The 24,282-nt window shown below is 43.7% G+C and overlaps 1 protein-coding gene across 4 annotated transcripts in view; it reads left to right on the top strand.

Annotated features, from left to right (window-relative positions):
- Positions 1–2,848: 2,848 nt before the first annotated feature.
- The window catches only part of AADAT (aminoadipate aminotransferase), a 62,294-nt gene continuing 40,860 nt past the window's right edge, over positions 2,849–24,282 (top strand). The window contains exons 1-2 of one of the 4 annotated variants that reach the window (XM_088448110.1): positions 2,849–2,867; positions 3,489–3,558. In XM_088448110.1, the coding sequence (XP_088304236.1) occupies positions 3,513–3,558 (46 nt within the window). In that variant the 5' untranslated portion in view covers positions 2,849–2,867; positions 3,489–3,512. Of the gene's footprint in view, positions 2,868–2,995; positions 3,028–3,488; positions 3,559–7,892; positions 7,997–24,282 lie in introns of those variants that run through there. The other 3 variants (XM_088448092.1, XM_088448102.1, XM_088448115.1) reach the window with 3 other exon arrangements.

Raw genomic sequence — 24,282 nt, 5'->3', positions numbered from 1 at the left:
AATCAGTAAAGAAAGACTACACCATAAAGTTAAGTTAGAAAGAATACATTGGCATCTACTTTCTCTCCAGTCAATCAAATCATACTTAACCTGTAGCTTTTGTTATATTCCAACAATAGAATAACAACTATGGTCATGCTGTTATTTAGGCAATATGAAACTCCAATCCAAACATGAGAAATCTGAGATTGGGGAGAAGATGTATCAAACTGAAGATGTATCAAACTGTATCAAACTGATTAGTTGCTTTGGGCAAGTTCAGCATTTTACCTCTCCCCAAGGCTTGATACATCTCCCCTTTGGTGGGAAGAACCGAGTCAGATCCATACCTCTCATCTCTAGTAAAAATGGCCCTGCACTCAGTGTCACCTCTCTTCCTTTCAATAATACTAATGACGTTGGCCTAAATGATGTTTGGCTCCGGTTTGAACAAGCTCTATTTGAAACGCACGTAACCGGGGATGGTATTTCTGGTAATATGCTGTGCTTATGTGACCCAGCGCCTGTGAGATGGAGCCTTAGATTTACCATCATTAGCACCACTTTACAAACTCTGCCTGCCATCAGTCCTGCAACTACTGAAAGGTATTTCAGCAGGCTCTCTCATCCCTGAGCATACGGAAAGGTATATTTCTCCTTCAGATACTGCACCTGGAAGTCACATGAACTGAGGGCGGAAGTGCAGTTTTCTGCCCACACAGTCCACCAAAAAAAGAAAGTTGGTCGCTCGCCACGCTTCGGTCTTGGTGGCTCGCTACATGGTTATATTCCCCCTCTATGCCCACTTGAATGGTAGGGAATGACGTTGGACACTGGCTGATGATGTCAGGGTCAATCTACAGAAGGGGATCTAGCTGCTTCCCTGAGCATACCAGTTACCCTGCAATGTGATTATGTATCAGGGGAGATCTTGTTACCTTGTGGGAAAGCAGAAGTCTGTGCTACTGCACTGCTTTCTAGTCCTGTGTCTGGAGTCACCCTCTCATTAACCTATTCACTGCCTTCAGCACATGGGTTTAAAAGTAGAAAGTTTTCCCCTGGAGCACACAGGATTACCTAATTATTTTCCCTCTCTTCTCCTATAATTACACATTGTGTGCACACATCATATTATACTGAAGCTTTAACAGGGAAATGTTACTGATTATTCGGTCATTTATATGTGAGCCCAAAGAGTCTGAGTGAGATTTTATTTTCTCTACCTAATTTTTTCTGGCGCTGATTGTATCAATACAACTACTGTATAGTGTGTTTTGCAGGATTTATGATGACCTGTGATCTACTATTCGGATAAGCAGCACATTATAATTTATGTGTATGGAATTGGTATGTAATGCCGCGGCGCCAGATGAATTGCCGGCGGACTAAATACCGACGCTGGAAACCCGAACCATCAGGATCCTGACTGGGGCTGGTAAGTACCTTAATCCTCCCCTGCCTAACCCTAACCTCACCCCGAAGGTGCCTAACCCTAACCTCCCCCCGGTGGTGCCTAACCCTAACTTCCCCTCGGAGATGCCCAACTCTAACCCCCTCGTTCTGCACCATAAACCTAATCTTCTCCCGGAGGGGTGCCAAACCGTAACCTCCCACCAGTGCCGCCTAACCCTAACCACCCCTTCTTCTAGCCTAAACTTAACACTCCCTGGGGGGTGCCTAACCCTAACTCCCCCCGGGGTGCCTAAAACTAACCCTCCCCCCGCGCAGCTAACAGACCCCACTTACCTTCGTTCGGGATGCTGGGTATTGGGATTTCGGCATCTGGCTAAAGATAGGCATACCGGATGCCGGTAAATGAACTGCATGCCATGTGTGTGTGTGTGTATGTATATATATATATATATATATATATAATATATATTTATTTTTCTGTGTGTACTTGAACTGTTCATTGTTATTGGTGCATCATACAATTCAGATGCAGCTCTAGATTATGCACCTCTGAAGGAGGCAAACCATTTTAATAATTATATATGATCGATTGAATTGCACTGTTTATATTAAAATTTTGTTCCAAATACTGTAAGCATTACAGAACACAAATTGAGGGATTTAACCCCTTGTCAGAGTATATATATATATATATATATACACTCTGACAAGGGGTCAGAGTATATATATTCTTACTTTGCAGAATATATATATATTCTGCAAAGTAAGAATGCTTTCAAACATAGAAGTGTTAATAGTTTTATTTTTATCAATTAACAAAATGCAAAGTGAATGAACAGACGAGAAATCTAAATCAAATCAATATTTGGTGTGACCACGCTTTGCCTTCAAAACAGCATAAATTCTTTTATTGCACAAATTCTTTTATTGCACAAAGGCCCTGATTCAGAGCGCTCGCTCTGAATCAGGGCCATCCTTCTTAATTTTTAGAGCGGCCTCCTGGCCGGTCATATAGCGAGCGGCCGCTCGCTATAGCGAGCGGCCAAAAAGATGGTCGCGATGGTCAAAACCATCGCGACCATCGGGCTTGCGACGAGACCCTTGTGGTAGGGTCTCGTTGCCGCAAGCCCTGGAGTGCTTTTCGGCCCCAGACAGTAGGCGTTCCCATGGTGGGCGTCTGGGCAGCCACGCCCCCAGCACGCCCACCATCGACAGCACGCCCCCTTTGGTGTGAGACCTGGAGCTATGCGAGCGGCCAGGAGGCCGCTCTAAAATTAGGAAGGACGGCCCTGATTCAGAGCGAGCGCTCTGTCAGAGCGTCCGGCTCTGAATCAGGGCCATAGTCTGGTATGATTGGTTAATCATACACGTAACAGGTGATAATGATCATCATTTTCATATGTAGGTTGAAACACAGAAACAGCTGTGTAGGAGGCTTAAAAGTGGGTGTGGAACAGCCAAACTCTGCTACAAAGGTGAGGTTGGGGAAGACCATTTTATATCACATGTCATACACCATGGCAAGACTAAGCACAGCAACAAGACACAAGCAGTAAAGTACAGTATGGATGTGGAGATGCAAGTAATCCATGCCACATACAGAAGCACTTTCCATGGCATGGTGTAAATTTCTGTGTTAGTAATGATGGTGTACTATTGTACATCATGTTGCACATATCTAAAGATATAAAACAATCAGCCACAACATTAAAACCAGTACACATGGCCTATTTTTAAGCACGTCTGCATTTTGTGTTACAAATTGTAAATTCGGCCCTTAATGTTCAAAGTGAAACCTGACCCTTGAAATTGTTTAGCAATGTTTGCGAAATGCAGCATAATAAAACTCTGGCATTAAAGAAATGTAACATCAGACACAACACCACTAGATGGCACTGCTTACTAAGAGAAGGGGGAGAAAGGCCGCTGTTAAACTAAGACTAATGTTCATTAGTAACAGATGTTAACAAGTAACTAAACGGTGCAAACAGATCAAAGAGCAAGAGAATTACACAGGATAGAGGATTTGTTTCTTTGCTTTTATTAAGTGTTAGATATAACAGGTGCATGACTATTTCATTATTATTGTAAAATAGGAAATATTCAGTAAAGCAAGAGCAATGTCAAACAGCCCTGCTGAAATCTCCAAATCTAAAACAGCCAAAGGTAGGCCCTGTATTTCATTCCCTGTAGTGTGCTGGTGCCAATGCATAGTTACACGTGTCTGTGTTTGCTTTGTATGTCAGTCTGAGACTTGCAGTGGCAGCTGAGCTGTCCAAACCTGTTTAACAATAAGTTAAAATTAGTTCTGCAGTTATTTCCATCAAATTTATCTGTGCAGTATATTCATGTATAGAACTAAGAGGGGTATTCAATATGAAAGGTTAACTTCCCTGGCGAAGTTAACGTTTCATATCGGAGTTTTTTTCTGCGTAAAGGTATGGTGCGCACTCCCGCTTATCCCCGTATTCAATATAAAATTAACGAAAACGGGAAGCTCCGAAGTTGGATTTGCGTAAAGTTACGAATTTTTCCTTAAAATAATTGTAAGACACCCTTAAAGTTGTAAAAACATGGGGGAACACTATGGGTACCCCCGTTTTAGCCTTTAATTGAAAGTCAGGGCTTTAAATAGCCGCAGCAGGTGTTTTTTTCCCAACATTGAAGAAGTGATGCAGAAGAGCACTTAGGTTATTTTTTTCATTTTTTTAAGTGGTCCCATCAAATTTGGGGTACATGAAAATGGGTACTAGCATATTTTTATGTCCCTAAAGTAAGTTTTTAAAAATTCTGCATTTGTGCACCTGCCGCTATAATTCTATTCTAGAAAACATCTGCCGCATACTTGCAGAATAGCCCTGAACCTATTTGCCTATTGTTTAAATTCAATTTTTTCCCATTTTTTTTTTTCACCCCAATTTTTTTATTTTTTGGGGTGTCCCTATTTTTTAAAAAAGCTTTTTTTGACACAGTTCTTTTTTAAATGTTAATCTCAGGGGTGCAGGCTATTTTTTTTAAGCCTGCACCCCTAAACCCCAATTCTGCACCTATTCAATGGTGAAAAGTTATCACCGTTTTTTATCAAAGACTTTTCAAAACTGCGATAAGTCTTTGAAATTGAATACGGTGTAAAACTAAAACAAGTGATATTAATGCAAAAACGTTAAAAAGTGCGATATTAACGCAAAAAACGATGTTATCGCACCCATATTGAATACCCCTATATGTTGTTGATTAAACATATCTCCTAAATTCCCCTCTATGAAATAGACATTCTTACCCTTTAACCCAATTCCCTTTCATCTTAAACTGTTTTCAAATAGTCCATTGGGAATAAATCTGTAATATAAATGTTGAGTGCTTTATGGTTTTAGTAGCTTGTAAATTTGGTTTAACAAAAAAAAAAAATTGTATCAAAACTTCTAACAAAGTGCATGTACAAATCAATGAACACATGGAATATTGGGGGAGATGTATGAAGCTCAGAAGAAGTATCAGCGCATGTTATGTACGCTGATACCGCTTCTCCCCGATGTATGTACGGGGGTTTGGCGGTAAATGACGGGCACTATGCGCCCCTGTCATTATCGGCACTGCTATCTACAAGATAGCAGCGCCAAATGGCAGGGCATGTATGAACGGTCAGTTCGCCTGACCGTTCCACCCGCTGTAGCTATCAACAGCTACAGTCTGACAATGCCTTATCCCCACAGCAGAGACAGCGCTGTCCCTGCTGCGGTGACTGCTCAGTGGAGCCGGCCGGACTGAGACTCAGCACTAGGCTGATGTGTTGCGGTCTCTAGCGGGGAGCGCCGAAGGGGGGAGTTATCGCTCCCCCACTCCGGCCGAGTAGATGTTCATACATGTCATCGTTAGTGCTTCCTGCTTTGCCTCGGTAAAGAGGCGAAGCAGGAAGCGATATAGCAGCACTTAACGTGCCGCTATAATATATCTCCCCCATTGCATGATGCAGCACAGGAGAACCTTAAAGAGAATCTGTCACTAGGTTAGGGAGTTTTATACCCCTTTCACACTACTGAAATAATCCTGTTTTTTGTGCGGCTCTGTCTCCCTGAAAAATAACCCGGGTCGAGTGACCCAGAAATCCAACCCTGGTAGCAAGCAGGGTTGGACAAGGGAATGACTGGGTCACAGTGCAGTGTGAATGGTCCAAACTGAGTTATCCAACCCGGGTCGTGCCTAAAATTAGCAGATTGCTCGCTGTGGAGCAGTCACCACCAACTATTTATGACCTTACAAGTTTAGCAGGGCCTACCCAGGAATAACCTGGGTTGAAAGTGCAGTGTAAATGGGGTCTGACCCGGGTCTCATCTGAGTTGGACCCAGAATTTTGGTATGAAAGGGGTATTATTTAGTTATTATATATTGATCTGTACAAAATGCATTCGTAAATTGAACAAAATACAAAGGGTGGGATGTACTAAACTGAATAATGCGTTAAAACCCCCGAAAATGCAGCTGTCGGGTGGGGGGGGGGTTTACCGCATTTCCCATATGTACTAAGCACTGTAATGCTTTGCTCCGGTAGGTAACGCCATTTTCAGGTGGCGTTATTCAATAGAAGCCATTTGGATCCCTCCCATCTCCCTTCCGGCGAGCGTGCGTCCTTCTGAGCACGCCAGAGGGACTTCTGGGTGTTAAACCCAGAAATCCCTCTATCCGAGGGTATCGCAAAGGATGGTTCTTATCAGGAGACCTGTCCTTTGCTATTTAAATTGCATTTCTAGTTACACACCCCTGATAAAAGGCGGGATGTACCACATCGCAGATGCCTTGCTTAGTACATCCCACCCACAGCATTGTTCTTCCGCAGTTTAATTGTTTTGTATACTAATAGCTCGGCTGAGAAGAGCTTCAAACCCTACTATGCTCTTTCCAGCACCAGGAAGTGTAGGGGTACTGCATTTCTTTTTTTTTTTAGATAAATACATAGTGCAAAAAATTCTATATAATAAATAGTGAATTTTTTTTTTCAACCTAGGGCTAGTTTCTCTTAAAGGGGTCTATTTATAAACATTTTTGATAAACTGTGTTAAATATGTAGCTGTTATACCATCCTTTCTGATATTCTGGCTGCCCCCTCCAGGCAAAGAGGGGGAGGCGTGTGACACTGCATATGGAGATGTGGCTGTTTGACATTACCCGGCATTAGAGGTGGATTGTGACCATGTGATCACATCATCGTGGCCCCACCCCTGCTGCACAATGGGAGAATACTGTCATTGTGAAGTAGGGGGCAAGGGCACAATGACTCCAATCTGCATGAATTGCATCATCACCCTCCTACATTCCTGGCGTACGGGGGTAGATGGGTGACGGCTGGTCTGGAGACTTGCCCACTTTTCCGGGTGGCCGGATGCACCACCTGATTTCCAGGAGCCTCCTGGCCATTCCAGGAGAGTAGGCAAGCATGTGAAATAAAAGAAATCGGAGATATATACATTCAAATGGGATCATGAGTGCCATTTCCCTACATTGGTGTTAGAGTACAATGATCCCTATGGCTACATGCATTTTCAAGTAATGTTTCTCATGGCCACTTATATGGAACCACTTGTAAACACAAAGGGCCTCATTTACTAACGAGTTTTATCACCAAAACGAGTGATACATTTCACTGTGTATGATAATGGTGCTCCAGCCAATCAGCTCCCAACTGTCAACTGTTTGAAAAATGACAGTTGGGAGCTGATTGGCTGGAGCACCATTTATCACACACAGTGACATTTATCACTCATTTTGGTGATAAAACTCGTTAGTAAATGGGGGCCAATATATGAACAAGCCCTGAAAAGTATCTCTGTTTTCATCAACAAGTAAATCTTACATGCTGCGCTCATAAGTGTTGCTTTCACAATCTCCCTGAATTGCTTTTACAAAAGCAGATAAGTATAATTGACTCGTACATACATAGGTACTTATAGTCTTATATTTGAGAAAAACAGGCAAAAACTCTTATTGCATTATCTTTATCAAGCAAGAGGGTCTTGGTTAACAGGCATGCTTTTATGATTTGCAGTTATATTAAAAAAAATAATTTGGGCTGAATCCATACAATACGTAATATTTTTACTTTAAAAAAAAAAGTGACATTTCTGGGGAAAGTCAAAATAATAATACTAAAAATTAGAATGGAAATAATATTTGTATAAACAGGGAACTCTAATGTAATCACTTGTAACTGATGTGTTCTAATGTCATCACAGTTCAAGTAAAACTTTTATGTATTATAAATACTTAGTTTCAATTATGTATATTAGAAGTGCATTTGGACTGCTGTGTCAATGTAGTATGCATATGGTCTCAAGACACCTCTGTGACTATAATAATTATAATAATAATTTAAATTATCCCATATGAGATCACAGTGCCCTAGACGACTATAATACAAAAGGTGACCACTAGGTGGAGCCCTGCCGGCTTCCCCAGCACTTCCAGGGATGAAAGGGATACGAGCTGCAAAACAAGATTCTGACATGATGTGCATAACCTAAACGGCAAAGGCCCAGAGGCTCTGGGATTGATTAAGTGTGCCTATCTGTAGTTTTTGCATAAGTCAGCGAGGCAGCTACATGATTACAAGGTATCTGGCTCTATATTATTTTGGAAATGATTTTATTTTTGCTAATTAAATGTATATGTTTTATACATTGGATGGAAATCTGCAATCTCCCTGCCGTGCATGTGCAGGGAGGCTGATACTGACTATAGCTGAACAGATATTTGTTAATGCTATTCACTTCTTTAGTATGCATCATATATGGCTCAGTTTGAAGCCATACACAGAGTAAGGAGTATATTTACTAAAGTGTGGGTTTTTAGAAGTGGATATGTTGCCCATAGCAACCAATCATATTCTACCTATCATTTACTGTATCTAGCACCTTCTAGAATAGCTAGATCCCGATTGGTTGCTATGGGCACGTACTTTAGTAAATATACCTTAAGTGTGTACCGCATTTCTGAGATCTTACCGTTGGTTCTTTATTCCCACATGCTGTAAGGCATAGAGCTGCCTGTATTTATTATATAAGTATAGTTAGACACAAACAGTAGTATGACACTCTGCTCTAAGGTCAAGACACAGTATGACTTTATATATTTATTTCTGTTTTGGTCCAGTAAGTTTTAACAGTTGTTCATAATATCTAGGATCTATCATAGATTTAAGATTTATCACAGGATTTTATTTATTTATTTATTGTATGATAAGTAGAACACTTGCTTCTTATTTTGCACTCCGAATGTTCATTTTTAAGGTGTAATGTTGTAGCCATCTGATGGTTAGGTAATGTTAGCTGTGTGGTTTATTATTTGCCTACTGTTCTTTACATGGTATACATTTAGGAAGCCGGCGGACGCAATGCCGACCGCCGGCTTCCAGACTACTTAATCCCGGCGAGGGTTAAGTGACAGGCGTTTAAATGTAGACGCCTGTCATTTTACCAACATCGGGAGACCGGCGCCCGGCATCCCGATCGAAGGCACGGACAGCCGCGGGGGGGGGCTAGGTTTAGGGCTCCCAGGGGGGACTTAGGGTTAGGCAACCCCCCCCCTGGAGGTTAGGTTCAGGCTAGGGGAAGGGGGGGATAGAGTTAGGCACCCCCGGGGGGAGATTAGGGTTAGGCACTCCCCCGGGGGACTACTTAGGTTTAGGCGGCGGGGAAGGGGGGGTTAGATTTAGGCAGTTTAGGCACTTAGAGGGGGGATTAGGGTTAGGCACAAGGGGGGGAGGTTAGGGTTAGGCACCCTAAAGGAGGGTTAGGGGGTAAATTTAGGTTAGTTTATACTTACCTGTAGGATGATCGGGATTTCCTCCTTTGTCGTGCTGCCGCTGCCGGGATTTGAACTGCCAGTGCCTTTACATGCACCTGTCCAAAAATGTGTTTGTGCTAGTTTTTCGGGTCCAAAATAAAATATATACAGATGAGCGGCTCAGTTTTAGCTTGGATCTTCCCACCAAGTTCAGATTTTAGAACAAGGCAAAACCTCTTTTTTATGAACATCTGCGCGTCTGTATTGGGAATAATAATTGATCCAAAAGTTCCTTGTTATATTGAATCTGTACTGGTGCTCCAAACATCCACACAACGTTCTGTATATACACAGTAGGATATCTTGGCAGTTTGCATGTATTCAATATATATTCTCCTCAATAATTCCCAGAGGTAACCTAAAGTTACAAGTTGATTCAAGATGTTTAGTAATCCCACCCTCCGGGTAAATTGCTTATTTTATTCATTTGTGATATGATTTTACAGATTTTCTCCTGATTCTTCCTCTGTTGTTGTTATTTGATGTCAAGCACATTTTTAACAAGACTTGGAGAATTGCATGTCTCAGCATGCCCTGCGAGCCTATGGATTCTGCATCGATGAAGACAACAAAAGAGAAAGAAATGAGAAGTTTTTGGCAGGGCAAAATGTGAACTTCCCTGATTGAGCAATTTTATATCTTTAAGCTGTGTTTAGTATTTGGTACCATTTGTATCAGTAATATGTTTCTGTAGAATTGGTGGCTTTATGAAGATTACTGTCCCCGAGCATTTTCTTCTGAGCTTGATATGATGACAGGGATCAGAAAGATAATGAGTGTAGTATAATCAACATATTGGGGCTTATTTAATAAATTGCATAATTTGTTCTAGCCCATAGCATTAGCAACCAATCATATTGCCATTGTAATTTTTCAAACACCACGTTGTGTTTCAGAACACTATTATATCAGGCAGTAGAGCAGGGGTGGGCAATAAGTGTCCCTCCAACTGTGTAATAACATTCATATAAATATTTCAGTTGCAATGAGTGAGGCTCTATTGTTATACTATACTATATTTTAAAAGGCTCATCATGAAATGCATCAGTAATGATTGAAAGACAAGTCCTGTTGCAGAGCTGGGGTGTATGGGGCAGCAATGGAGAAAGCAGGGGCCATAAACTATGACAATAGAGTAGGATTCATTAGTCTATCTGGGTAGTTGAGAACCACTCACCCAGCCAACTGCCCACCTCACTGTTGTAGTCACTGGCACTGCTCCAACGCCTCTGCACATCCCATTCCCACTCCTGCTCTTATCATCTTGCTGTTCACTTGGGCAGCAGTGGTTTGCCCCCATTATTTTGTGCTGTACACGTATGTGTAACAAGAGTATATGTTGGACCGGCCCTGGAATTGCCTTAAAGGATAACCACCTTCCTCCCCTAACTAGGAGGATGCCATATGTGGGACTCATTGCTCAGGAAATCCTTGGATGACCGCAGTAGGCTAGTATATATTTCTGCCATTTAATATTTGGTGACTATAATATACTGTATTTTATTCTTTTAACAAGACTACATGTTTACAGACACTGAGCATCGTCTCTGGTCACAGCCCCACGAGTGGTATACGATGATCTCAGTGTCTTACGGTAGATCCATTCAATTACCCAAAACTTTACTTTTTGTTACTCTTCATGTATCACAAAGAACAGTGATGGTCTTCTTTGTCTTATAACCTTTTCCCGGATAGATTGTTGTTATTTTGCATTGTAAGTGAGGCCCATTGGCATCATTTGTTAGATATACGTAAGATAATCATGAAACTAAAATGTAAGATGCAGATGGCTCGTATCTAATTGACACAAATTGGGCTTTTTGCCCAATTCTAAATTTAGTTTGTGTCTGATACTGGTATTAGTAAGAGATTACCATATAGGATAATATTGCAGTAGCCTAGCTGGGAAATGAGAGTATGGATAAAAAATGTTGTTGCATATTGGGTATGAAAAAAGTATTATAGCAATATTTCAAAGGTGTAGGTGACAGTATTGGCTAAAAACGATAGATGTATGGAGTACTATAGATATTGGTGGTAAGGGTATCACCATGGCAGTAGGCTTGGGAGAATCTGAAAATTGATGTGTTATTGACCATGATGTAGATTTGTCAGTAGATGGCGACTCTCTATGAGGAGGGAAGCAGTGTTTTTGACATGTTGACCTTTAGTATAATCCATGTGGAGGTGGTAGTAGTGGGCGGCGGTCAGTGGAGGAGAGGCTGATTTGCTTATTGCATAGAGGTAGTCTGGAGGCTGAATTAGCAAATTAGTCCACCAAGAGAATAAGTGTACAGTGAGGAAGATGGCTGAAAGCAGAGGTTTATGGTATACAAGCAGATAGTGTTTGGGGAGGTGAGTGTGTGCCAGATGTACAGACTCTGAACAAATGGTTGAATGGAAGTGAACCAGGAAAGAGCTGTCTTGCAGGCCCATGGAATGAAAGGTTTGAAGAAAAAGAGGATGATCAATGGTATTGAAAGCTGCAAAGCAGGCAGTATGGAGAAGTAACCTGTGGGTATTTGGAAAACATTCACAATTACATTGAGTTACATATAATAAACAAAAGTTGATATGCAAATGTGTCACCTATCCTCAAAATGTGACAAATAGCTCTGTTTGGCGCATGGTACACTTTGCGACTTAGGGGGAAAGTCAATTAGATGCGGTATTCCACCGCCGGCTAATTGCTTTCCCAAGCTAATTCAATTAGCCCCAAAGACAGCACTTATCGGGGGCATGACCTAATCACAGGAGGCGTGGTCACGCCCCCCTTAGAAAAAGAAAACCAGCGCATCAGGGTGATCGCTCCCCCACACCCCAGCACAGGGAGAGGAGATTGCTACTGCTCAGCGGAGCAGTCTCCCTGGTCCCACTGCAGCCCAGAACACAACAACCTGTGCTGGGATGCTGACAGGAAAGGGGGTCGACGGGGGAGTGGGAGCGGCGGCAGACCCAAGCCCCTCCAACAAGCCTGGGTAATTCCCCCTCTCTTTCTCTGCGCCTGATTCAGAGATGGACGTAGTACCAATGTTAACGTAGTTGAACGATTATCGGTGGCCTGCGCATGCATATAAGTCACATTGCGTATGCGTCAAGGTTAATTTTCATTGTCGTCCGCAGTGAGTATTTATTCGCAAAGTGATTGACAGGCAGGGACTGTTTGCGGGCAGCAATGGTGAGTGACAACCAGTCATTCTGCGCGACCATAGGGTTACTCACAAGACTGCTAATCTACTGATCCGTGACCTATGCTGCCACAAAAACTTTCAGGAAAAAGTGCCATATGCTGCAAAAATGCAAGGTGAATGAGGACATACTTGTACCCAGCACGCAAAATAGACCCCTTAACCTGCCCACCAAAGTACATTTGCAAAATGGAACAGAACCCCGCATCATATGTCATGTGTCTGGTTGTCAAGGTAAAAATGTTACATTTAGTAAACTGGTCCATTGCTGGTAACAAAAATAATTAATGTTTTAAAAACAATTACACTTCTAACCAAGTAACTGACAAATATTTTTTCCAAACATCCATCATAAATTAATATTTTAAAATAAAATCTATTTAAAAGGTTATTTAATAATATTTGCTAAAATAAATATATTTACTGTACAGGGTGTTCAGCACCACCTGTACCATTATCTCAAGAGCAGAGCTCACCGGGGCCCTGTGCCAGCACCGCTTTCTAACATGTAACACAAGGGAGCAGGGCCGCTGGCAGGAGAATGTGCATGCTGCCTGGATGCTTCAGGGGCTCTACACATTGCATGGTGGCTGTCTGGAGCGTTGTTTGGACAATCTACACAACTCTGCATCAGTCTTACTGGCCACAGGCTGCTGTTCCAGGTGCCTTGCAAGCCTAATACAGAGGCCATGGGGCAGCGACAGTGAATTAATTAAAAAGTAAAAGTTAAATAACGACTTGCGGATAGTATAAAGTTGACAAAATTTTAATAGTCAGTATTTAAAAACACACATATTAAAAAAATTACTATCAGCATATAGTATTAAAGCAGGATAATTAAACCAATTGTTCTGTACTAAATGGGAGCAATTCCCACCATAGGTAAATAAGCACTCCATGTAGATAGCACAATGTAACACCGAAGTTGAAATGAAACAGTATACAGTATATGAATTGTGAAATTGAACGGGTGATAGATCCCACACAATCCGGAGATCCAGTAGCGGAGTGTTCCCTTCACAATGATTGGGTCTCCTGGAAAGGAGACGAAGCACCTAGCCATGCAGTCTCCATTTGCAAACATTTGTGGTGGAAAATGGGTCGTTGCGCGGAGACCACGTAAAATTACAGAGTGGGGTCAATGACTGCTAACGCTCATGGTGCATAAAAGTTGCCAACGCTCTGCTGATTCCATAGCCGAAGAGTTTCAACTTCCACTGGCATTAATGTAAGCACAGAAATTGTGCGGTGGGAGCTTAATGGAATGGGTTTTCATGGCCGAGCAGCTGCATGCAAGCTTCACAGCACCAAGTCCAATGCCAAGCATTGGATGGCGTGGTGTAAAGCACACCGACAATGGACTGTGGGGCAGTGGAAATGTGTTCTGCGGAGTGAACAATCGCGCTTCTCTGTTTGACTGTCAGATGGGCGAGTCTGGGTTTGGCAGATAACGGGAGAACGTTACCTGCATGACTGCATTGTGCCAACTGTGAAGTTTGGTGGAGGAGGGATAATTGTATGGGGATTTTTTCATGGATTGGGCTAGACCCCTTCTCTCCAGTGAAGGGCAGTCTTAATGCTTCAGCATACCAAGACATTTTGGACATTGCTATGCTATCAACTTTGTGGCAACAGGTTGGGGAAGGCCATTTTTCTATTAAAACATGACTGTGCCCGAGTGCACAAAGCAAGGACAATAAAGACATGGTTCGGTGTGGAAGAATTTGACTGGCCCGCACAGAGCTCTGACCTCAACCCCATCGAGCATCTTTGGGATGAACTGGAGTGGAGATTGCGAGCCAGGCTTTCTTGTCCAACATCAGTACCTGACCTCATAAATGTTCTACAGAATGAATGGGCACAAATTCCAATAGAAACACTCCAAAATCTTGTGGAAAGCCTTCCAAGAAGAGTGGAAGCTGTTATAGCTGCAAAAGGGGGGCCAACTCAATATTAAAGTATATGTGTTTGAGTACAATGCCATTACAGTCCCTGTTGGTGTAATGGTCAGGTGTCCAAATACTTTTGTCCTGTGTGTGTGTGTGTGTGTGTGTGTATATATATATATATATATATATATATATATATATTATGACGCTACTTCTTGCAATACAATCTTGATAATGTGTTGCATGGAATTGTTAACATCCATAATGAAATTATATACTGTAGAGACACTTATACTGCTTTTAGACCTAAATCCTGGGTCTGACCCGAGCTTTGGAACTCCTTTCCAAAACGGGTCAGACCCAGGACATACCTTTTCTTCTGCGGCGCTGATTCGGAGTATTTCCATACCAGCACCGTTCACGTTGCACACGGGTGCAGTGGATCACTTCACCCTGGACGCTTGGAGATGTCATCATCTATAGGCGCCGAGATCTCCGGAAATCCCCATGCTGTGAACAGGAGCCAGGTCGAATGAACCCTGCAAGTTACCTGGGTTGGATTGCTGGTTCACTCGACCCGGGAATCCAACCCTGGCCCCTTTTACACCAAGGAGCTACCCGGGTTAACGCTCACGGGATTGTGAACTACCTTCCCCCTGGTTACAGCAGCTTTTGACAGCTGTTTCACCCTCGATGACCTTATCAAGTCAGAACCACTATACCGTATACAGCAAACTTATGTTTTTCTTTTACACATAATCAGCTTATGTATATTTAAGCTATATGACCATAAACTATTACATTTGTCAACTGCAGACTCTCAGAATCTGTGGCTGTTCTCTTTCTCCCCAACGAGAATTACAATTAACAACTTCCAGACCTTTAAACAAATCAATTTATGATTGTTACTTTGTTGCCCCTTCATATATGAAACTAGTTAAAGAGAACTCTTTTGAAGTGTTAATCGTTGAAAATGATCTCCCACCCTGAATCTCATTTCTCTAATAGATTTGTCAGAGTAACCAACAGGGGCATTGTATCTAATATACCACAAATAAATTGCTAGAGTTAATGACTTGTTTAACATAATATTGCTTCTCATTATAGGAAAAAAGTCTTCCCTTGGTAATTTGTACACACAGGGCCTGATTCTGTAAGGATCGGAATTACACGCAGGCAGCTTTGCAATTGTGATCCTTGCAGATATGGTAATGCAGCAGGAGGCATCACGTCTCCTGTGCATTACTTATTCGAGCTGCGTTGCCAACACATCGGTTAATCTGCGTACCCATGGGGTCCCGTAGCCGGCCGCCGCAGTTTAGGGGAAGGGGCCAGGAAATCTCCATTAGCCGTTGGAAATCCTGGTTTCTTCCCTCCCCGCAACGTCGGCGACACGCCTCCGTTTCCGGAAATGGAGAACATCGTTGCCACCTCCCCGCCCACAAACGGCAACAGACTGTCAATCACTGGCAGTCTGCTGTCAGTTTGCATGCGGCCACGAAGACCTGTTCTGCACATGCGCAGAACGGGTCTGATGCCTGCGCAGATTCCCAAACATCGCGAATCTGCGTTCAGCACTGCTGATCAGGCACACAGACTGCAGTGTCCACATGGATAATTATCAACTGGTCTGACAGTCATCGCTGTTTTTTTGGATTGTGATTTAAATTGACTGGACATATTTCTATGAATAGTGCTACATCTAAATGACTTTCTGGGAAGCAAGTTATAAATATCTTGTAGATAGGCTTGTAAATCCATCAACTGCCTAGCATGGACTGTTTAATTATTTCAGACTTTTCCGAAAACTGAAAATAAATATAGTTTAGTACCTACTTTTATTTCTATGGGGACCAATTATTTTCCTCTGTCTGGATTCCTTCTAGACTTTAAGGACATTGATGGCACAAGTCTATCTTAGCTGTGGACAAATGTACAATGAACATGTAAATTCTTAGGAACTCTTTCAATTAGTAATGACTTTGCTGCAGGTATTCCCCTTTTCATGCTTAGCATCATTTTAGAGTTTAAATTATGTGGTGATGAGTTTGTGCCATTTGCCATACAGAAATCACTTGCCATGCCAGTCAATGGTTTATACTAATGCCCTAAAAACATCCCATTTATGCAAATAGTGAGTTTGCAGGAGAGGACAAGGACACCCACACTGTCTATGCGAAAAAGCAAGAGTTTAGCATACAGTGCAGTGGCGGATCTAGACTTTACTTGTAGGGGGGAGCGGTTTAAGAATGAATACTGATTCCTCTCCTCTCTATTACTCCTCCCACTCACAGTTCTGCCCCTCCCATTCAACACATTTTGAAAAATAAAATAAATATATAAATATTATTTCTTGTTAATATTATGCACCAGAGACAGCCCGCAGTAATAACATGCTCCAGCCCCCCCCAAATAATATGCCCCAGTCTCCCTCCCCACAAAATAATATATTAATATGCTCCATACTTGTTATAATATGTTCCACACATGCCCACCCCCCAGTAATATGCCCCAGCCCCCTCCCAATAATATGCTCCAGACCCCATCCATCACCACCAGACCCCCCCTTGTAATAATATGCTCCACACATACCAGGCCCAGCCCCCGTCCATCTCCCCACACACGTGCACTGCACCAGACCACTCCCCACAGCAACCTCCTAGCCATTAGCACTTTAGTGTGCTCATTTTAATAAATGTATATACGATTGGTTGCTTTGAGACACAGGGTGTGGTTTAGAATTGCACACATCTGTTTTGCGGACAGATCTTACTATGTTTTGCACTGTGCATGCTCCATTGCTGCACATATGCAACTTTGACCAATTATGGGCAATTCCATTGTATGCATCTCCATTTGGCGGCAATGAGCATTCACATGGAGGATAAATGTTCCATGTGCAGGTGGTGGGCGTGTAGATGGGATTACAGGCTATTCGGCAGTGAGCTTACACAGAGATTAGTCTGTCTTCAGGGATAGGGCTGGTGCAAGTCGGCACTGATAGTGATGGCGACTACGCACACATGTAATTGATAGATTTGTACATCTCTGAATACGGGAGAATATCCGCATTTATTTCTGTGACCGCGTCTTGCATGCAACTCTGAATCAGGCCCACAGTGTGCCATTGCTCCCTGTACCATGCGCCTGATTCAGTGCTGTACACTATTGCTGCTGCAGCTGCACATTTTTCAGCTGAGGATTTGCAAAAATGCAACAGCCACCAGGACTTGTACTGAGACGCCCACCGGAGCCATCACAGCTGTCCACAACTGCGTACTTATACGCAGCATCAGACACAGATTATCAGTTGATATGAACACCGGTTCGCCTGGTTCTCCACTAGACCAGTAGGGCAATACAAGCACTGGCGCAGGGCACAATTTAAGGCCAGGAGACCCAGTGGTTAATGTCAGCATAGGGGAGAAGGCGCTCTCCTTGCAGCCCCTCCCCCAGCTCAGGGCGCCATTCCACTGCAGTCTTGCTGCTCCTCCCTCACCCTCTGCCCCCTCTGAGACTCACAGCCAACCATTTTGTGCAATCAGGTCTCTGGGAATGCTAGATCCAGTCTCCTTGTATACCTCTCCCAAGGGCCAGGTATATACAGCGCTATATCCTACCAGCCACCGTGGCATGTGTAGTTGATTTTAGTGCCTGCTGCAGTTATTGTGTATTATGCATTTGTATGTGACTTGTGCTACTGCTGCTGTATGTTTTCTTTTGTTACTGTCAGCTTATACCTTTCCCTTTATTCTACTATAACCGTGTGCATACTAAAGTATAGGGGGTTCATGTACCTCACATCTCGCTATATTTGTGAGGGCTATTACATACTATATATTGCTGTTGCGCACTACACTGTGCCATATTGCAAATACATCTGAGTTGCTCACTGCACGGTGTCAGATTGTGCTACATTATTCTTGCAGCTATGTCTGACAGAGACAAGAATAACAAACAACCTGCTGCTCCCACTCTGGTGTCTTGTAAGTCCTGCTCAGCAACTTAGCTTCAGAGTATCTTTCAGGATGGTCTTTGTGCATCTTATTATACTGCCTCAGGCCCATCAGCCCCTGTGTCCTCTACTCAGGACCCACCCTGGGCTACTTTTTCACAGGTGCTGGCAAAAATTGCGGACCACCTAATGGTACCTGTGGTATCTGCCCCTATGGGATGGCCACAGCAGGTACTCCCTTCTCCTTTGCCTCCCCCATGGGTAGACATACTTTCTACCTCAGTGCAGTCTGGCGGATACCTCCTACAGCCTTTCAACAAATGCTGCAAAAGGAGAGACCCTTACCTAGTAAACCTACTAAGTGTGCTTTGTTATCTTCCCAGTCCACCCAGCTATCAGATTCTGAATTATTATCTGGGGAGGCAGAAGACGCAGACCAGACCTATCTCACTCTGACTCCCCCTCAGGAGACGAGGAACCCTCCTTTAAATTAAATATACCTGCACTTGTGAGAGCTGTAAAATCTATTCTTCAAATAGGCAAAAGAGCCAGTATTCAAGCGACAAAGGGTAGTTTTACCAAAGTGCTCACTCTGATCAGCTATCTGATCATACTGGTATGTGTGAAGCATGGAATATGCCAAGTAAAAGATTTCAATTGCCTAAACTTTTAAATTCCTTTTACCCTCTTCCCGCTACTGATTGCACTAAATGGGAAGTTCCCCCAGCAGTGGATTCCCACATGACACGTCTGGTCAAGAATGCTACCTTACCTATCCACACTGCAACCTCCTTGAAGGAGACTATGGATAGAAGGATGGATGCTTGTCTAAAATCTATATACTCTCTTACAGGAGCTATTACTCGTCCTGCTAGGGATACGGCCTGGATGGCAAAAGCCATTGAGAGTTGGGCAGAGGCCCTAGAAGAGACATTTCCCTCTGATACTTCGAGGGAACAGCTGTCCTACATATCTCACATTAGAGATGCAGTCTTCTATATGGGTGAAGCAGCTATGGATATGGCTCTCCTAGCTTCAAGGCATCTGCCACTTCTGTAGTAGACCACTGTATTGTTTGGCTCCGCTCATGGAAAGCAGATTCGGACTCTAAAAAGGCATTTAGAGTCTCTGCCTTGTTCTGGGGATATCCTGTTTAGCCCAGAATTAGACAAAATTGTGACTACCTTGGCAGCTTCCAAGATGAGGTTCCTGCCCTCTGCATATAAAGCACAGCCTCAGATGTCTTCCTTTCGGTTCTTTCATCCTCAAGGAAAAGCTAAAGGTCAGTCCTTTCCAAGGCATCAACTAAGACCTCAAAGCCTAGGACCAAACAGACCTGGGCTACTAGATGTCCACCTACCAAATCTGAGGAGAAACCTTCAGCCTGACGGGGCAGGCCTCTCCTTGCGGGCTCCCAGGGTGGGAGGCCGACTTCTTCATTTCACCCAGATTTGGCGGCAGACCACATCAGACGTCTGGGTAAGAGAAGTGGTTTCCCACGAATATGCCCTCTCCTTCCTGATGCGACTCTCCCAGTAGTTCTTTTGCACAGGACCCCATCGGACCCAAGCAAGGCACTGCTGCTTCAAAAGGCCATTCAGTCCTTACTGCTCTCTGGAGTAATAATTCCGTTCCCCTCTTCACAGCGAGGGAAGGGATATTATTCTACCCTTTTCTTGGTTCAGAAGCCCAATGGGTCTCATCGGCTTATCCTCAACCTCAAGTCTCTGAACATGTTTATCAGAGTGCCCAGGTTTCGTATGGAAACCCTCCACTCTGTTATCTTGGCTATGGAGCCTGGGGACTTATGGTGTCTCTGGACATTCAGGACGCCTACCTACATGTACCTATAGCGCCTTCTCATCAACAATATCTCCAGTTTGCTATACTACAGCCACATTACCAAATTCAGGCTCTGTCTTTTGGCCTTTTAATGACTCCTCTGGTCTTTACCAAGATCATGGCGGTTATGACGGCCTATCTTTGTCGTCGAGGGATCAGACATACTTAGATGATCTCTTGCTGTTGGCCAGCTCCCCAGAATTCTTCACCGCCATCTACAAGTAACTATTGCCTTTCTAAAAACGCATGGTTGGCTGATCAACTGGAAAAAGTCTTCCTTGGCACCTTCTCAAAGAATGGTACATCTGGGGGCCCTCCTGGACTCTCAGGTTCAGAGAATCTTCCTAACAGCAGACAAAATCTTGGTATAACAACATCAGGTGTGCAGTCTACTACACAGTCACCGAGTGTCAATTCACTCTGCAATGGAGACCCTGGGATCCATAGTGTCCACCTTCAACATGGTGCAGTTTGCTCAGTTTCACTCCAGGCCCCTACAACACCTGATCCACTCCAAGTGGAAATGGCTGCCCCATCTGCTCAGATCCCAGACGATGGGCCTCTCCTCGGAGGTTCACCTGTCCCTAGCCTGGTGGCTACAAATGTCCCACTTAGACAAGGGATGCCCCTTTTGGTTTGCAGACTGGGGCACTCCTCACCACACATGCAAGCCTATGCAGGAGGGGCACAGTTACCGCTGGACTCCAGCCAAGGTGGTCTTACCAATCAACGTCCTGGAACTCCGAGCCATCTACAGAGCTCTCACTCTGCCTTGGGATATTCATCAGCGCAGCCAGTAGAAGTACAGTCCGATAACGCCACGGCAGTGGCCTACCTCAATCACCAAAGAGGCACTCGAATTCGGTCAGCAATGGCAGAAGTGTCGCACATTCTCACATGGACCAAACACCTTCTCCCAGCCAGCTCCGTAGTGTTCATCCCAGGAATTCTCAATTGGGAAGCGGATCTCCTCAGCTGTCACGGCGTGCATGCAGGAGAGTGGTCTCTACATCCAGAAGTCTTTCACCTCCTGGTGGACAAATGGGGTCTACCAGATGTGGACCTCATGGCCTCAAGACACAACCACCAACTTCCAGTGTATGGAGCCAGGACAGGGGATCCCAACGCAGCATTCGTGGATGCATTATCTGCGAGGTGGACCTTCCATTTAGCGTACCTCTTCCCTCCAATAACCTTTCTACCTCGTGTTGTTTGGAAGGTCAAACAGGAAGGGGGCACAGTTCTTTTGGTAGCTCCGGCTTGGCCCAGACACCATTGGTACTCCGATCTTCAAAGTCTCTCCATAGACGCTCCTCCTCGACTTCTTCTTCGACCAGACCTGTTGTCTCAGGATCCCTGTCTACCGGATGTTCACACCTTCCTACAAGCTGTTCTACATATACAACCTCCCTTTGTCACTCCTGGGGCTCCGTGGGATTTGTCAGTGGTTTTCCACGCACTTCAGGAGCCTCCATTCGAACCCCTGGAATCGGTGGATATCAAATGGCTCCCTGCGAAGACTGTTTCTTCTGGCTATAGCATCTACCCATAGAGTTTCGGATTTAGGGACGCTTTCATGTCACTCCCCCTTTTTAATCTTTCATCAGGATAGTGCTGCTCTTAAGGTGCATACACACACAACGATTTAGTTAATGAACGATTTTAGTAAACGATTTTCTACCTTGAAAAAATGAACTAAAATCGTTTACTAAAGTTGTTCATTTACTATGTTCATTTAAATTTAATGAACGATTTTTTAGAACTACAAACGATTTTTGCATATTCCATTACTGAAAATCGTTGAGTTGACAAGTCTGACTAAACCACAAACGTGAACGCGCGTCAACGAAAATCGTTCATCGTTTGACTCAGAAAGTGAACGATTTTTACAAACGATTATCGTTAAACGATATCGTTTAACGATAATCGTTCAAAAAATCGTTGTGTGTGTATGCTCCTTTAGAACGCACCCGGGCTTAGTTCCCAAGGTGGTTTCTCAATTCCACCTTAATGAGGAAATTGTGGTCCCGGCCTATCATTCATCAGACCTCTCAGCTGGTGAGGCTTCGTTGGATGTGGTCCGTGCTCTGAAGATCTACGTGGAATGTACTAATGCCATCAGGAGATCGGACTCCCTCTTTATCTTATATGGATTCCGTAAGAAGGGATGGCCAGCAGTACAAACAAACTCTGGCCAGATAGCTTTGCATGACTATCTCACAGGTTTATACTCAGACGGGCCTTCCTGTGTCGGCTACAGTATCTGCTCATTCTACTCGCTCTGTGGGTCCCTTGTGGGCAGCCCAGCGTGCCTTTGACACATTTGCCTCTCAGGATGCTTCCTTCGGGCGCCTGCCCTTGAACAACTGCTTTGGGACATCCCCATTGTCTCCCCTGTGGAGCCCTATGGACTCTGAAGAAGAAAAGGAGAGTTATAGTAAAACTTATCCTTGTTAACTCTTTCTTCAAAGTCCATAGGGTCCACAGGGCACCCTCCCTGACGCACCTGGCTTCTTTGGGTTTATTCTATTGGTCCCTTGTTTCCTTTTCTGAAGAATCACACTCTCACACAGTGTACCAGTCTTCCTTCTCTCCTATCCTGCTCTTGCTGTGGGCGGGTTATTGGGGGAAGGACCGGAGCAACCTGGGATTGAAAAGCTTTGCTGTTGGTGTCGGATCTTCCAAGTCCCATCTACACCCCCCCCCATTGTCTTTCTTGTGGACCCTATGGATCTCAAAAAAAGAGAGTTAACAAGGGTAAGTTTTACCATAACTCTCCTTATATGAGGGACTTTTTTGTTGTATCGGACCCTTGGTGCCTTTTTGATGTTTCTGTGGGTTTTTTTGTAATTTTTTCAGTCTTGTCATATTTCGCCATCTTTAGGGACTAAGGACCTCATTCAGAGTCGGTCGTTGGCGCCGCTCGGTCGTACGCAATCAATGTTCGCTAAACTGCGCATGCGTAAAAAATGCGCGTGCGCAAACTAGCTGTTACGATCAGAAATTGCTCTCTCCTTGAACACAGCCAGGTCGTTAGTTTGAGTGATAGAATGAGCCGTTTGTGGGTGGTAACAGGGGAAGGTGCTTGTGAACGGGGGTGTGGAGATCTGAACGCAGGCGTGCCTGACTATGCAAGGGGAGTTTAATGGGAGTGCATAATTAACAAAGTAGTGTCATGGCACACGTGACATGGGTGGTTATTATACTGACTAGATCGTAGTGCTTAAGAGATGGTATGGTCAGCCTTTAGCTCTGCGATCAGCTCCGATGGTCTCAATTAATCCCTATATCCCCGGAGATAACGTGTGTTGCGATCGAGAAGGGGGCGTGTATTTAGTCTTACGACCGCTTCTTACCCTCGGTCGTTCAGCTAACAAACCCATCTTAGCGACGCAACTTACGATCGCTTCATTTGCATATCCGGCCCCTTTCCCCTACGACCGAGCGGCCGCAACGACCGACTCTGAATGAGGTCCTAAGATTTATACTTACTTTATTTAATTTAACCTCTTTTTCTTCACTTGTGCACACATTTTCACAGTTTAGTTGTTGTCCTTTATGGGAGTCCTTTTTAACATGATGGCAGTTTCAATTAAAAGTAATATTTTAACTAATATTCACATATAGATTAGGCTTTAAGAGTGGTCTCATATAGAGTTCTTAGTTAGTTCCTAGGGGCAAACTTTCCCTTTCTTTTGTGAGTCTATGGTCACTCAGAATGGCCATTGTAACTTGAGATGCCGTTACCCTGTTTCCTACGTACGGCATCGCAGATGCAGGATGTGACATGCCCCCGATACGGTCAAGACATGCCTGTATTTTTAGCCGACACTCACCGTTGCCACCCACAAAAGTTCCCTGACTGTCACTCACACTGTGAATAAAGACTCCCAGCGTGTGACTAGGGTAATGTACCTCCACACATGCAGTGTGACTCAGATCAATGCACAGTGGCAAAAACACTCCAATTGTTAAAAAATCTGCATTGCATACAACTATGAAGCAGGTCTCATGTTATACATGAGCACCAATATTACATGCACTTGAATTTACCATATAATTTGATAGACGAAACTATAATACTAATAACTTGTTAGTGATACAGAACCAGGCAACTTTTATTGAAATTAAAACAAAATAATAGTGAACGCGGAGCTTCCCTTCATTCAGGTACTAACTC

The sequence above is a fragment of the Taudactylus pleione genome, unplaced genomic scaffold, assembly GCF_031769625.1.
Source record: "Taudactylus pleione unplaced genomic scaffold, aTauple2 ptg000021l, whole genome shotgun sequence".
NCBI lineage: Eukaryota > Metazoa > Chordata > Amphibia > Anura > Myobatrachidae > Taudactylus > Taudactylus pleione.
The sequence above is the reverse complement of the archived record's forward strand: the minus strand, read 5'-3'. Positions and strand labels throughout refer to the sequence as shown.